This window comes from Alligator sinensis, unplaced genomic scaffold (genome assembly GCF_000455745.1).
Source record: "Alligator sinensis unplaced genomic scaffold, ASM45574v1 scaffold783_1, whole genome shotgun sequence".
NCBI classification, from domain to species: Eukaryota; Metazoa; Chordata; order Crocodylia; family Alligatoridae; genus Alligator; species Alligator sinensis.
In genome coordinates, this window is record NW_005842197.1 from 408,703 (window position 1) to 424,576 (window position 15,874).

A 15,874-nucleotide genomic window follows, 5' to 3' on the forward strand; every position below is an offset into this window, starting at 1 on the left:
TTCCCATAAGAATGCATAGGGTTTGGCAACTTCTTAAGCAACCTTCTCTAGACACAATTTCTAAGTTGGACCGTGACAGGTAGGTAGGAAGACAGGTAGGTAGACCGAAGCAATACAAAGCCAACACAGCGGACTTAAGTTAAACTCACATGCCATTATGTCAAGGCAAGAAAGCTGATTACACTAGTTAATGGTCGCTGTTGGAACATTTAGTGCTAAATTCATGGGTCACAATGATAGAAATTTAAAAAAAAATTGAGTTGCCCAACCATGCCTGTGCATAGAGTCTAAGACACAGAAGGCACATTTATTTTCTTCTACTATTTCCTTATCACCCAGTTATATCACCCAAATATTATCATCAGCATTTTTACTTTTGTCACCATAATTTAGAGCCAGTAGAGCAACAGTGGGGAAAAAAGCTGATCTAATTTTTAATCAAAAAGATTACTGCAATAAATTACCTTGAATAAATTAAAACAAGAAAGTGCCTGCAAAGCCAGGCTTCATTCTGATCGAGATTTTTCAAAGCAAAATGTTAATTTTTAACACATTCTGCTCACAGCAGGGTTGCTGGGACTCTGTGAAGTAATGAGCTAAATACCAAAATGCAGGCCCAAATACCAGGGTTTCAAATATGGATTTAAAAATAAAGTATACATGGGCACATGCTAGGAAAAAGCTGGCTTTCAAAAAAGTGATTGGTGAGAAGCAAACCACTTCCATGTTCGCTCCTAACAGAAAGTGTTAATGTTTTGTGTTCAGAAAAAGATAATTCAGTGTTTATACAGATAGACGTGTAGCTGAATTACAAGCCATTGATTTTCTAATCACAATTAATCAGGAGTAACTTCTGCCAGTTTGATTAAATCATCATACGAGCTTATTTAAATTAATAGGAGACCTACAATCACTTTAAGTAACAATGAACATCACTGCACCCCAAGGGGAAAAAATGATTACAGCAATTACTGTACTCATGGGGAGAGAAAACCTCTTACCAAGTCACTGACAAGCGGAACCGGTTTCTTTTTGCGTAGATCGGGCATGCTGTCAATGCCGTAGAGACCACCCGCAGGCCTGGAAGTACAGGAGGAAAACATGTCAGCAAAGTCATAGGAATGACACAAGTGTGTCAGTGACACCTACAATCCAACAGAAACCAAACTCTGCCTTCTGCAAACCCATCACTAAACTTAAATCAACGCATATGAAGCTAAATGAACTGATATGTGAATCCTAAACTCAATAACCTACAGAAAACGTGAGGCCCTAACACAAGGAATGTATCAGTGCTGACTATTTGGGGCGTGTGTAGACTAAATGAGGGGCATGTATGCACAACACTTTAAAGTGGGTTAAATGCTTTTGTACCGCTTTAATGGTGTTGGTCTTTGCACGTGTCGGCAGCGTACTACGCATTCATTCCAGCCGCTTCAGCACATTTGGAGGTGTAATGCACCTTAAATGACTTTGGGGCGCAGCAAACTAAAACACCTCTGAGGAGCTTTAGTTTGCTGCCGTACAGCTGCAGAGCAAAGCACCCAGCTCCGTGTGGCTCAGGGACTGCATAGGCAGCCCTTGCAGGCAGCCTGGCAGCAGCCCGGGAAGGCAGGCTCCACCGAAGATAAAAGAAAAAAAAAAGCGCGGTGAGCCTGATCTTTTTTTCCTCCCTGGAGCCTGCCTGCCTGCATGAGCTGCACGGGGACCTGGTCCTTCCCTCTGTGGCTGCAGTACCCCCTGGGACCGCCCGAGGCAGGTGCCTGCAGGTGGGTGCTGCCCAGGGACTGCTCCGCCTGCCGGCAGCTCTCCCTCCCCGCCGCTGGGGAGGCACGTAAGACACGGGCATACATGACACGAGGTTTACTTCACCCTATATTGAAGCGGTGTTTTTAAAAAATCACCACTTCAATTTAGGGTGCCTGGTTCGTCTATGCACACAATCTGATGCACGCTGCCTCCTTTTGATGAAGTTAAATCTACAATTTCCCTCTAGCATGCTTTATGTCGTGAAACCCCTTTGGAAACCTGGAGAATGTGCTCGTCTCACTCATTCTTCTCATTATTCCTCAAAGAAGTCAGTTTTAATGAGGAATTGTTTATTTGCTGGTAACGAGCGGACAAGAACCATGCTACAATGCGACTACGAGATGAAAGATGAGAAAAACATCGAAAGAGGGGTAGGATCAGACTGCGGGTCTTAATGCACTGCCACTCCCTTGGGTCTAAGAGAAGACTTAGTCTTAGGCCTTGGGCCACGTCATTTTTGCAACGCAATCCAAACTGGGGGATACAAGAGAAGAGATTTAATGCCCTCTTCAGGTGGGCGCTTGTTTATGCTGCCCAGAGTCTGAACATTAGCAGCAGCCTTGGGAAGACTTGATTTTATTACCATGACCTAGCAAACACGGGAACGCTGAGGTCATGGAGAGTCATGCCAACCAGCATACTGGTGGACAAAGTCAAGAGTCCAGTGCCACCCAGCCCACACAGAAACACACATCTGAGCGGCAGTAGAGTCTGTCAATCCCGGATTGGCCTCATCAGCCACCTTCAGACAGACAGATGAGACTATGTGGAAAACAATCATCCTCAACTGCGAGGGACTGCCGAAGCAGCAGCAGCAGCAGCTCAGAATATAGAAGGTGTTTAATTAACAGCACCCGGAAGAGATGCAAAGATTTTATTTTAAAGCAAAATATAAAAGATTTTCCTCTGTGAAAATGAACTTTGATACCCGTTGGCATACGGACTTCCTTTAATCAACAGAAGGCATGCCTTGATCACGTCTGTAATTCTAAATGGAAAAACAAGGCTGGAAAGGACCCCCTGGGTCACTGAGTCCAGTTCTCTGCGATTCCAGGCAACGTGCAACCACACGGCCTGCATCCTTTAACGGATATGTCCAGCTCCATCTTAAACCTGGTTAGGAGTAGTTGGGGGAAAAAAAAAAATCTGTTTTCCAGAAATAGCTAAAAACATGACAGACCCCCCTGACTTAAGTGCCAGCCAGCCATTAGTAAAGTTGGTAATGGAGTGAATGACTGAATTCCTTCCGTGGAGACCAGGGCCATTTCCTTGGCAACACTTAGAGCTCGCAGAATTAAACATTATAGTCCATTTCCCTTGATGCAGAAAACAGTCGCAAGAAATCTATTTGGTTCACCCTCTCAAGTGATAGCGTTAGGCAAATGTAAGTTTGTGCTCAAAGACCGGTTTGTGACTGATAGTTAAATGGCTCAGTAAATTCACTGCAATCATCGGCTAAAACCCAGGGTGAAGGCAGTATGTTAACTTTGAAAGCTATAAGCACGCAGTCGTTCAGCTTCAATGTGCTTTCACCAAATTTCATGTAAAGCCAGTACTTAAGTGAATGCTCCACTTCTCTCCACAGAGAAAATCTAGGGTGGACAAACAAGCCTCCACGGACAGCGAGTAAGTGATACCCCACAGCCCCATACTTACTTGACTTTTCTTCCAAAGTGTCCTGAAACGGCACTGCCATCATTCTCGATGAGATCACAAAATTTAGCTGAGAAGTGTAATTAAATAGATCTAATAGACTTCTGGAAAGAATTTAACTTTGGATCGTAGGGAAGTAGGACTGGAAAAGACTTCAAGGTCATCTAGTCCAGCGCCCTGCTCAAGGCAGGATTAGCCCCAACTAAACCATCCCAGGCAAGCATCTTGAACTTCACAGCATTTCAATTAAATCATAGAAGTAATAGAAAATGAGGGTTGGAAGGGACCTCAGGAGGCCACCATCTAGTCTAGACCCCTGCTCCAAGCAGGACCAGCCCCAACCACATCATCTCAGCCAAGCTTTGTCTACCTGGGTCTTCAAAACCCCCAAGGATGGAGAGTCCACCGCCCCTCTGGGTAACTTATTCAGCATTTTACTACCCTCCCCGTGAGAAAGTTTTCCCTAATATTCAACTTCCCTTGATGCAACTTGAGCCCATTGCTCCTTGTTCTGCCCTCAAATGATTAGCACTATTGAGCAGCAAAGCCCATGCTGGATGGATTAAGACCTGGATGAAAGATCTCAACCAGCAGTTGGCAATAGGAAACCATCACTGAATGCAGGTGTTCCTAGTGAGGTGCTAGAAAGACCAAATCTAGGCCTAACCCTGCTCAATGTTTTCATCAATGATCTGGAAGTAACAAGAAAATGAACGCTGAAAGCCTGCACGCAACACACAGGTTGGCAGAATGGTAAATAAGGAGCCAGGCCAGTCTGCATCCCTTGGGAAGCTGGGCCTGCTCGGACTGCCTTTCACTACGTACGACCGAACACAAAGATAGTGGGGCAAGGAACAAGGGATGGAGACCAACGCTACAGCAGAGCGGGACTGTACCCTGAGCAGTGTCTGGGGGCCAGAGGATAAGCAACCGAACGCCAACACTTGGTGTGATATTTGTGATAAAAAAGGCCAACAGACTCTTTAGCTGTGTAACCAGGGAGCAGTGAATAGAAGCAGGGCGTGATTTTCACCTACAAATAGAGAACTGACCAAACAGGTCCTAGAACAGCAGTGCTCAAGCCCCGCGGCCAGTTGAGTGGTGCGGGGCCAGGCCACGGGCTGGATCGAGTCCTGGGGCCCGACACAGCCCCCGCTCAGTCCTGCACACTGGGGCTGGGCTCCTGATCTGGCGCACCGGGCTCGGGGGTCCCCATGGATCTGGGGAGGGACAAGGGACAGAGACCAAAGCTACACGAGAGAGGGACTACGCCACCACTCCCCGGCCGACAAGTTTCCGGACCCGGGGGAGCCCCACGGGCCAGCCAGCAGCACTCCAAGCCAGATCTGGCCCTTGCGCCAGGAGTTGGACACCCCTGCTCTAAACCCCTGGGTCCAGTTCTGGCATCCACACTATAAAGAGAAGGAAAAAAGAGATGGGTGCTGGCAAAAAGACTGGGGGGGGGGGGACTGAGAAGCTCAGCCTCTTTGCTTCATCAGAAAAGACTGATAAAGTCACCTCTAAATATCTCTGTGGGGAACAGAAGCTTGCTCACAAAGGGCTCTTTGGCCTAGGATTGACAGCAGGAAGGTGATGCTAGGCAAGTTCAGACTTGAAACGAAGTACTTTGCCCACCCAGTAGTGGGACTTATTGCACTGTTGTTCCAGTTCTCACCAGCTCACCAAATGCCCATTGCTCAGACAAAAATATAGGCAGTGCTACAAACAGCCTGAATGTGTGCACGCTCCCTTTCTGGAGTGTTGTACGGGCATAGATTGCACTACACAAGTAACGTGTGTCCAAGGCCCAAGGTGCACACAGTAGGTTCACACACAATAGGACTGAATGCAATTTGGGTGGCACTATTACAGAGTGAGGGGCTGGCAGAGGGGATCAGAACTGGGGTGTCTGATTATCTGCATTAAAACTGCCTGTTATGCTGTGCTGTAGATGAACCAGATTCTGAAATGAAGTACTATTTTTAAGCATTTGCAGTAAATAGATGTATTACGGTGGAAATATCCTCACGTGGAAAGAATGTATGTCTACCTATTAGTGCAAGCCTCATGATGAGGTGCACCTCATGTCTTAAATAAGAGTTGAGAGAGCAAAATGCAGGTTGAGTGGATGATGATAACTGATTGCAATGGTATGAATAATCAAATTAACATGCCAGCAAGCAGCGGATAGGATACTGTAACTTTGCTTTTCCAACTGAACACTTAAGGCTTGTTGCATTTCAATATAACGACCTGCATAATATCTGGTGTGGGGCTACCAATACTGAAAATAATGCACTCTTTCAACCTATCTTAAAGTATTAACAGTTCAATTAAATCTCATCCAATGAACCACACTCTTGCGTTTCACATAGTGAAAAAATGTTAAATGATCTTTTTTCCCCCTTTGAAGCAAACACAAGTTTTTGTAGAACAGAGCAAATAGTTTGCCATGAACATTATTTTTAAATAAGTCACCATTTAAAAATATCGTTCTACTCATCTGTCAGGCCAGTAAATCATCTCGTGCGTGTGTGAACCAATACATTCATTATACTAACTCCTTGTTAAAAAAGGGACTAGAAGGTGTTGTTTACAGCTCGAACAAATCGCTATCTTCTGCTGCTGCTAATTGCCAGTTCTCCAGCAGCCCGTGAGCGCCCGCGGGAAGCGTGGCGTTGCTAGGCAGCACGAGGCATCCGCAGGTGTGGCAGGAAGCTCTGCGCGGCACTGCCGACACGACCAAATTACTAAAAAGCAGAGAGCCATGAAATGAAGCTGCCTTCCGTTTAACTTCATGTTCAATTTGGGAATCTCCATTATGAGATCTCATCTATACAGGTGGCGATGCAATGGCACGCTGAGATTTCAGGACAACAGCTACTGCTATGGACCAGCGCCTATTGTGCACCGTGCACAAGCGCTAGGAGCTAGTGGCGTTCAAACACAACCGAGCGCAGCCAACACAGCCCTAATCAGATACAGGGCACAAAATCAAACAGCACATCTAATGCATCCTCCTTTTTGTTCCAAAGAAACTTGAATGCGTTTAGAAGAAGCCACAGTGTTGACATGCATTATGCAAAGTACCGTGCTGACTTGACATGTAAATGGGGATTTGTTGGCTCCGGTGGCTGCAGCTAGCGCAGCACCAGACGTGGAAATGGCACATCATCTCATGCTGACCGATTACCAAAGGGGTGCTGTGATCACTATTTTACAAGACAACACGGCACGGCCTGCAGAGTTCCCCTGGTTTTATTCACATACTGTATTGGCCGTAATTACTTCAACGACAGGAGACTTTCCCCAATTTCTTTAACTCCATTTTTTCCAGCCGTGAGGAAAAAAAGAATCTAAACCGAGAGTGAAGCTCAGCATTTATTCTGAGCTCTTGCTTTTTCCTTTCCCCTTCTGCCAGCTGACTGACTGACTCGGAGAAGGAGACGGCATACAAAGTCTCCACCGAGGATCTCGGTATGAAACCACTCTACAGCATAGCATGGATTCTTAATGACGATTATTATATATGCTTATATCTAGCACGCTGGGTATCGGGAACAGTATTTCCAGTGCTGCTCTTGATCTCAGCTCTCCTGAATAGCTGCTCAGTACACTCTGCCTTGACTCTCTCAATTTAAAGGATGTTGTGAAACACATGAGCACACCGTACTTGGGGGTGATCTAGTCACTTTACTATCCAATGGATCCGTTTGAAGAGAAACGCTGTGAGCAACCCACAACCTGTAAAGTGATTCCAACTTCACGTGAAGTAAGATACAATACAGTGCAACAAGTACTTGGAGAAGGAAAAAGTTTCGAGCATCCTACTTACCCTCCTTTGAGCCAAGGTTGCTTTGATGGATCTCCATCATCTTGAACCTTAAACAGACAAAAGGCAAAGTTAGTTTCCAGAATAAGACGACCAGAAATAGGTCGGCGGGATATGGTTTGGGAGAAAGATCAACCAAATGAAGTACACGTCATGCGGGTAGATGCACACACACACACGCCGTTTCTAGCAGAACTTCAAACGACTGCAAGACGGCAGAACAGCTCATGGGGCCGCGCGCGGCGGACAGGAGCTCGTCCAACACCTCAGAGCAGGAACAGAAGAGCCTGTTCAGTGCACCTCCCCTTTCCAAACGGGTCTCGGGTGACGGACTGGCCTTCTCTATCCAACCAGTGCCCTTATCGCACCGGAGACCAGCGTGGGCCACAAATGAACAAATTTGCGAGGTGTGCCACAAATGAACCCCGCACCCTCCTCAAGGGCCACTCTACTCCCCTGCCCTTGCCGGCTCTGCTGCTCTGCTTTCTGCTCCCTGGCCAATCTGCCCCCTCCCCATTCTGCCACATACCACACAGGCTGCCCGTGCCACTTACGGGATGCAAGCCACGGGCTGGCCACCTCTGTGTTAGCCCATCATGACCACACTTACGTGCTTAACGCTATAAATACAGAATCCAGCTGTAAGAACTGAACGAACAAAGGGCAGATGTGAGGTCACAGGCAGAGTGAACTCCCTTTACTTTGCAAAGTGATCTATCGAGGTGCTGGCCTTTATTTGTGCCCATCAGAAAGGCATTGCAACCATATACCGGGATACCCACTGGTCCGGGATGCCCTGCACAGCACCAGGAAAGCTGCAATGCTTTCCTGGTGAGAACCCGGGAAGAACCTCACAACTCTGACACGCGTCATGCCACGCCACACTCTTACACACGGCTAGTCAGACATCCATGTGCAAAATTTCATTTGACTTGGAAGATTTTCTGAAATGGAAATGTATTTGTCTGATGAATGGAACAGCCTGAGACTTAGGATTTACATAGTTACTCTGTCCCTTCAGGAGGCAACAAGTTGGTTGTGCAAAAAAGAAGAAACGGTTTACACTCTACTTATAACCAGAAGATCTCTGGGATTTCTATCCCAACTCCCGTGGCTCGTGTATTCATTCCCGCAGCTACTCTGAGGTATGGGAACGAGATCGGGACATCCAAGATTAGGCTCATCTTGACTAGCATCCTTGCATTTGCAGAGAGTCAAGAGTCCAATTCGAACAAAGTTACCGCATTTAGGTTTTTTCCCCTACATTTTGAGGTCTCCAGTTAGAGGCAAGTATAAATCAACTTTTTTTCCCTACAGACAAGTATCCACTCCAGGACTCCTATACCAAATGTAAGGGGCATCTGCCGGTGAATACTTGTCAGTCTAACAATGGATGGAAAACAACAGAGGACAGCAGAAAAAAAGAAAAAGGCAAGTCTCATCTGTTATGGACTGAGCTAGCTACAAGTCCTGCTTGGGCTTGGTCGAGTATCTGGGCAGTTGTGTTGAGGACCAGAGACAACAAGAGGTGGGCACGACCTTTCAGCACCTCAGAAGTCTAGATATACGAGGGTATTAGAAAATATTAGGTTTTCTCCCATGTCCTCAACACATGGAAGACCGTCCTCCTGTCCTCTGCACGGGTCCCTGGGCATCCCACGTGAAGCTGTACTACCAGCACCTCCTCGTCGAAGCCCGGCGTCCCCCTGCCCCTCTGCGCTGAGCAAGAAAAAACAGGGACATATGGGATGGGAGACCGTGGGAACGGTGAAAAATGGCCTTTCCTTTGGAAGAACAAGCCTGGGTCCAGAAGTGAAGGGAGGAAGTCTCTAACCTTTCCTTTTAGCATCCAGAGACGGGGATAAAAAGAAGATAATTATAAAATGTCACATCCAGCTGAATTTATAAAACATTGATTGCAGTAACACAGGGAAAGAAAAGCAGCTTCTTCCACTGGAATAAGTGGCTGAAGTTATTAAATACAAACCAGCCCTGGTTTATCACTGAGAGTAACTACTTAGCGTACTTTTCTGTGAAAGTAATTTGCTTGGTTTGCTGGAGATGCCCCAAATTAAATGCTTCATCTTCACAAAATTAACATGCCCAATTAACTGTTGTCCAGAATCTTGATACTTCCCTAAACATATTTACAAGTAAGAGGAAAAGCCTCTGAATGACACTCGGAGGGATTTCAGAGCCATTCAGATGACTAAGCACTTCCAGAAAAGATATTGGGAATAAGCAGGGTGCCTGCCAGGAGTGGAAATAAGAGGATTGATCTGCAAAGAAAGATCCGTCTTGAAGGTCGAAAACCAGCGTAGAGAGAAAGCGAGAAATGCCAGAAGTCAGTTTAGGCCAGGCACCACAACGGGAATTAAAACAAGCAAAAGGCTCCTCGGGCAGACTAATGCAAACACCGAACGAAAAGAGGAGCGGTGCACCAGCAAGGAGGCAGCAGTGGTTAAAAACCATCCAGATGTGGCCCCAAATCTAATCAACTGCTTTGTCCAAGTCCTCAATAAGGACGATGCTGTCGAACATGGAGGCAAAGGCAAAGGCAGATAATGAGAACGAGTTGACGGAAATGGCAATGAACCCAATCCCGGGGAAAGCACAACTCGAGAGATTGATGGGCTCAAGTCAGGGGAGCGGCTAATCCCCACCCGAGGGCTCGGGAAGAGCTGAGCATGAAAACCACAAGCCGCATAACAAGTCCCTTTAGTGAGTTCATCAAGCTGGAAATTTGTGCAATACGATGGAAGAACAGGGAACGCAGCACCTATCAACACTCATCTCGCTGGACATCAGTAAAATGCCTCCTGGGGCACGAGTTAAAGTGGGGAAGATTGAGATTAGTACGAACATTTGGAGGAGGGCAAACAGCTAGCTAGAAGGGAAAAGACAAGTCAGCTCCAAAAGGAGAAGGGCCGTTAGCAGAGTTCTTGCTATTAGCACTAGGATCGTTTGTGGGACTGTGCTTTTTAATGTGCTAATTATTACCCTCAGCAGAAGAAGTTGGCATGTGCTGATAAACCAAAGCTGGCAGGCACTGCCAATATAGGAGAGGACCAAGATAATGTACAGGAAGAAATGGATGACCTCAAGGACTGGAAAGGTAGAAGTGGGATGGCATTTAATAGCACAGCATTCAAGGTCACGTGCTTGGGGACTAACCAGTGTTTCCTCTGTAAACTAGGAGCTGAAAACAAGGGAGGAGACACCGGCCTACGAATATTTGCAGTGATGATGACTATAAGCCGCCAGATAATGTGGCCATGAAGAGGCAGATATGATCCAAGGATGCATCATGCAAGGTATTTCCAGTAGAGACAGGGAAGCATTAATGACCCTGTCCAGGGCACTGCTGAGACCTCAACTGGAGTGGCATGTCTAATTGTTATCACACATGTTCAGGAAAGAAAATTTCAGACTGGATGTGTCCTCATACAAGAACCACTGCGTTGGCCCAAAAGCAACGGGTGCAAATTGGCTACGGATACATTTAAACTGGAAATTACAAGATGGTTCATAACATACGCCCACCCCCTCAAAGGGGAGGGGAGAGGGCAAGAGGGCTAACGTGGTTCAAGTTGGAGCTGGATCAGTTTATGAATGGTATTATTCGATATAGTGCTGGACCTGCGACCCATGTACCACTTCCACGTGCATTCAAGAAGCCTGGGGCTCCATAAATTACGATGCCCACATTGGGAATCAGCAGAAGACAGAAGGACTGTAAACACGGTGCAGCCCCAGGACATCTTGTATCCTGCCATAGAGAGAAGGGATGCCAGACAGGCATGCTGCTAGCGCAGAGGAGAGCTTCCCCTGCTCTACACATCAGGAAACGAGAGCATTCAGCAGCAGACGATGGGCCCGGGCGATGCTCCTTGGGCCAGCGCAGAGCTCGCGGGGTGTGCAGATAGCACGGTTAGCTCAGAGAACAGACTGCAGTTAGCCAGGTCCAACTCCCAGTCCAGTATGCGTCACGCTGGCACATCAGATTAACCGAGAGATGGATCCAGAAAGCGTTCAGGGTGACAGCTGATGTTTTCGCCATCGCTCTGCCAACGTGAGCAGGGAAGACAGGCAAAGAGAAAGCCCTACACTAACCTCAATCCAGGCATCCAAACAAAATAACTGGGGAGCGGGTTGCTCCTTTAACCATCCCAGTAAGGCACGAGAGACCATTCCTGTAGCTCCTTGGGTTGCACAGGGAGTATGGACCATGCAGCCCAGAAGCCGGCATCGTGCCCTACCTGTGCTGAGCTAACACTGATTTTGCACATTTGTATTCATGCGCAAAACCATATCCAGTGCCCCATTAGTGGTTGTTATTGTAGGAAAGGAAACTCAGAGTGTCACAGCCCTATTTGGGTATATACTTCCAGTGCTGGCAGCGATAATTTTACAAGCTTGGAAACCGTCCAGCAAAACACTTACTACCACGGTAGTAGCAGCGCTTACTATGAAGCGGGCAGCCCGCATTGCTCCCAGTAGCATTTAGCGAAGGTCTGGGGCATAATTCAGTGATTTTCCTACTAACCAAGAACCACGATTAACAAAGAACTTCAATGACCACACAAAAACACAGGTCCTATTTTGGAATAATGAAGCAAAGCTAACAGAGCCCCTTACTTCAAATTTAGTATTAGTCTTAGCATGGGCCAAAGGCTCACGGAAACCTACCCGAAAAGCCCCGGAGACCTTGGAACATACGGGATGGGATTACCAATCACGTGACACGGCTATTCCAAAATAATCTGACAGCGTTTCATGCTAGATTGCAAATTATTTCAGACAAAAAGAGCTGTTTCAATGGCAAGATAAAAGGAACATTTATGTGCTTTTGTACAAAGTGTTAAATTTCATGTGAAAGAAATAAATGTATATATAGCTGCCAAAAATATCAAGTGTAGAACAAATGAAAAGTTAAAAAAAATATATATATATAACCACAGAGCTACCAGGATGAAGGGAAAAGTGCTTTTTAAAACCATTTTATTTTTTGTAAAAAATGCGTGTTGGACATGTTATCAGCTTAAATGGAAAGCAGGTATCTAGGCATAAAGCTTAAAATATCATGTAATTATTTAAGAGGCACCAAAAAAAAACCCCTAAAAAAATAAGTGTCCCCACTCAAGTTCAAATGCCATGACAGATGGTTAAAACTGAAAGAAATTTTAATATCCAATTTTGTTTTCATACAAATCTGGACCAAGCTGATAAGAAAGGAGCGTCTAGCAATACTTGCACTAAACTTCCGAGCAGACCCAATGAGAAGTGATGTTTCAGAGGCACGGGAAGACTCCAAAGGAGCTAAATAATTATACTAGGCAGGAATCATGATCTAGTGATCTGAGCACATTACATTGCATCATGTCCAAAGCTGCATCAAGCCAAAGATAATTAATTCCTATAGGCCCACTGGGTTTGCAATAAAACCCAACTGTAATGAAGAAAAATAGAATCAGATGAAGCAACCAAGTAAAATGTTTCCCATCCGAGGGGCCATCACTGAACACCTCAAATTCAGGCAATTAAAGTTTCCACGTGGCAGACAAAGTAGTGTAACAGGCAGGACACGTGTGTGCACGGAAAGATGAAGACGACAGGATTCAGCACAGATCATGAACACGCTTGTAATTTCAGAGAGAATGTCACTGGAGAGACATTTGCAATTAAAAGCCATGTGCGTGAACTACCTCGATGTGTCACTGAGCTACGGCTTGAAGCTCACATCGCAATTTGTGAAACCGTGCCATCATAGTGGCTGGTCCCACCTTCAAGCCGAAACAACAAAACACGAGGTTCACGGGTTCACAGCACAGTACTACCGGAAGCTGATTTCACTCCAGATAAACTCACGCAAAGCAACAACCAGGTAGTTCACAGACTCGAGAAAGAAAGTGAGAAGCGAACAAGCCAGAATTCCTTCACACTGGATGAGTTTCAAAACGCAAACCACAATATTACCATTTCACTCAATGAAAGACTATAAATGCCCAGGGCAGGGGAACATTTCTCAAGGACATATGACACCACTAACACCAGACAGTCCATGTGCTCGAAGTACAAGCAACAATGCAGATTTGGGGTAGGTGCCATGCCAGGAGAACAAACTCCTTCACGTCAGCATACACGTCCAGGTCACAACAGCAGATCTGTCTTGTTCACACTCCTTACAACTCCACAGAAAATAATGCTGCAGGTAAGGAATGAGCATAGGGATCTACAGCAAACTCGTCTTCTAGCTCTTGGAGCATCGCCTGACCCAAATACTGTAGTTCCTCATAATTGTTTCAACTCCAAATGCAATGGTTATGCAGAAAACAATTAAGAAATGAACAGAAAAGAAAAAGCTACCAGTGGAAATACTGGAGACCAAAAGCATTTTGTTAATGAAGGAGAGAAGAACGTAAGTGGAGTGCTTGAAAACACGAGATAAACCATTTTTACATCAAACCCACTTACCCTTTGCTAATGTGGCACTTGCACTCGCACAGAGAGATCACAGAGCACCAAAGGGAGGGGAAAAGAGAAACTGCTCAAAATGGGATATTTTTTTCCTTGCTAAAAGCTAACCTGCACTGAACAGACTCTTCGTAACTCATACACAGTATTAGCAATTCCTCCGAAAAACAGAACATGCTAAACTCAGGAAGGATCTCAAAGCCTCGGCCCAAGCAGCTTGGTAGAGGTGGACGGGGCATGCACACACAACACACTGGGGCGTCGGGGAAGGAGACATGTCGTTAGGAGGTATATATGCACAACCTGAAGTTCTCCTCTACTTCCTTCTGCAAAGAAAAAGAAAAAGAGGAAGGAGAGGAACATCGTTAACAGAGCAGATTTCAACCATCAACTTGGTGAAAACGGAGCAAACCTTTGTGGAGACTCCAAGAACGGTTCGTGGGGCAGGGAGTTTTTAGGGACCTGGAAAGTTTGCAAATTAAGAGCTATTTACCTAAATTAGGATCTGTTTCTGTTACAGCGATAGCATAGGGGCTCGCGTGTGCGAGAGTCGTTTCACTAAGAGAAAGGCTTCTGGTTTGCCCTTCGTGCGCTTTTCAGAGTCTCGATTTCTCCTCACAATTAGACTATTGCACTTTGCAGGCGTGCCGGCCAGGCGAACCTGGAGCAGGGCAGACCCTCGGCAAGGGTCCCAAAGCCCTTATTCTGCAAACAACGTACTTCTAGGATGAGGATGACTTCTGGGGTCGGCCATTCTACAGAAAGCCAAATACTGAGAAAACAAGACGGGGGAAACCTGCCCCATTTATAAATGATGTACTGAATGCTTTCCAGGTTTGCTCTTTCCCCCCCAATATCAGGTTACTTACTGGGTTCTGGCTGCAGTGGCACTACAAAACCTCCCTGATTTAGCTATGGCTTATTTCCATGAGGACCATGTTTCGACGGGAGACATTAGCCGCTTCTGCCAGACTTTGGCAAATCTACTCCATCTGGAACAACCCAGGACAGGGGCCAGCCGGCTAACCAATATGCATGACGCACACCTGCGCGAGTGCTGCGGCATCTTTCTTTCCAATCCTGCCCCAACAATTCCTACTTGCGTTTCTCCAACCCCCTCGTCCTGTCCCCCGCTCCCGAAAACAATGCTAGCAAGCTCCAATAACCAGGGACACTTACCTCACAGGGCTACTAGGAACAGAGCGTCAGTCCCTACTCGGATGTCCAGCGAGGCGTGCAGCAAGGGCCGCATGCTTCCCAGAAGGAAGCTCAGTCTGAGCAACCAGTATATTTTGGGGACGTTTCATGCATTGGAAACATCACAGAACTCAGAATCTGCAGCGAAGCAGCGTGTCCCTAGGCAGAGATAGCAGCTACTATCCAAAAAGGGGTAAGACTCTTCCCAAAAGAGGTAGGATGGGAAAAGGTTATGATGTTGGGGTGCAATATTCCCATGTCCACATAATGGTGGGCTTAAAGCTCAGCTGTGGGACCCTCTCTCTTTTAACGTTATCAAAAAGTTGACAACTTCTGGGCAGACACCATTTTTCTGCCTCATTTATCACAGAGTGCAAGAATTTCACGCAGGCAAGGACACCTTGCACTCGTCATCACAGAAAGGTGCATCTGAATTCTGCTCCCTCCATACGTGCCCCAGACAACACGGGATTTGAACAAACCAGTCTTCCTTATTCCCTCCCCTTACCTTCTTGCTTCTTCCCAGAAAAATGCCTGCCTCCATGGTGTGCATCTGGTCTTTTCCACCGCTCATTTCCGGATTTGGCAAACCCAGGTACTCTACTTCATGGAAAAAAAATCTAAAGGTTTCCTACAGTAAAAGCTCATATCCCCAAAAGAAAATAAAAATGATTATAATGAAAGGCCATTCCGTGATGCAGTTATTGCAAGCGTCACCCCAACTCTTAGCAGTTGCATGCAATTCTGGTTAACACGATCACCCTGAAAATGCTAGGTACTCAGATGTTTCACAGCTCTTCTAATGCAGACACCTGTACCGGTCTGACAGAATCGTGTTCAAGTCAAGTCCTCATAGCAACTAGAGCTGTCCAGTTGAGTCATTAAACCAATACATGAGGTTACTCTCTA

General features: G+C 46.2%; 1 protein-coding gene across 5 annotated transcripts in view; it reads right to left on the reverse strand.

The window, feature by feature from the left end:
• UNC13B (unc-13 homolog B) overlaps positions 1-15,874 on the reverse strand; it is a 257,459-nt gene that overhangs the window by 111,777 nt on the left and 129,808 nt on the right. For all 5 annotated transcript variants that reach the window (XM_025207487.1, XM_025207486.1, XM_025207488.1 and 2 more), the window contains 2 exons: positions 7,298-7,344; positions 1,002-1,080 (listed from right to left, as the gene is read on the reverse strand). In XM_025207487.1, the coding sequence (XP_025063272.1) occupies positions 1,002-1,080; positions 7,298-7,344 (126 nt within the window). The remainder of the gene's footprint in view (positions 1-1,001; positions 1,081-7,297; positions 7,345-15,874) is intronic.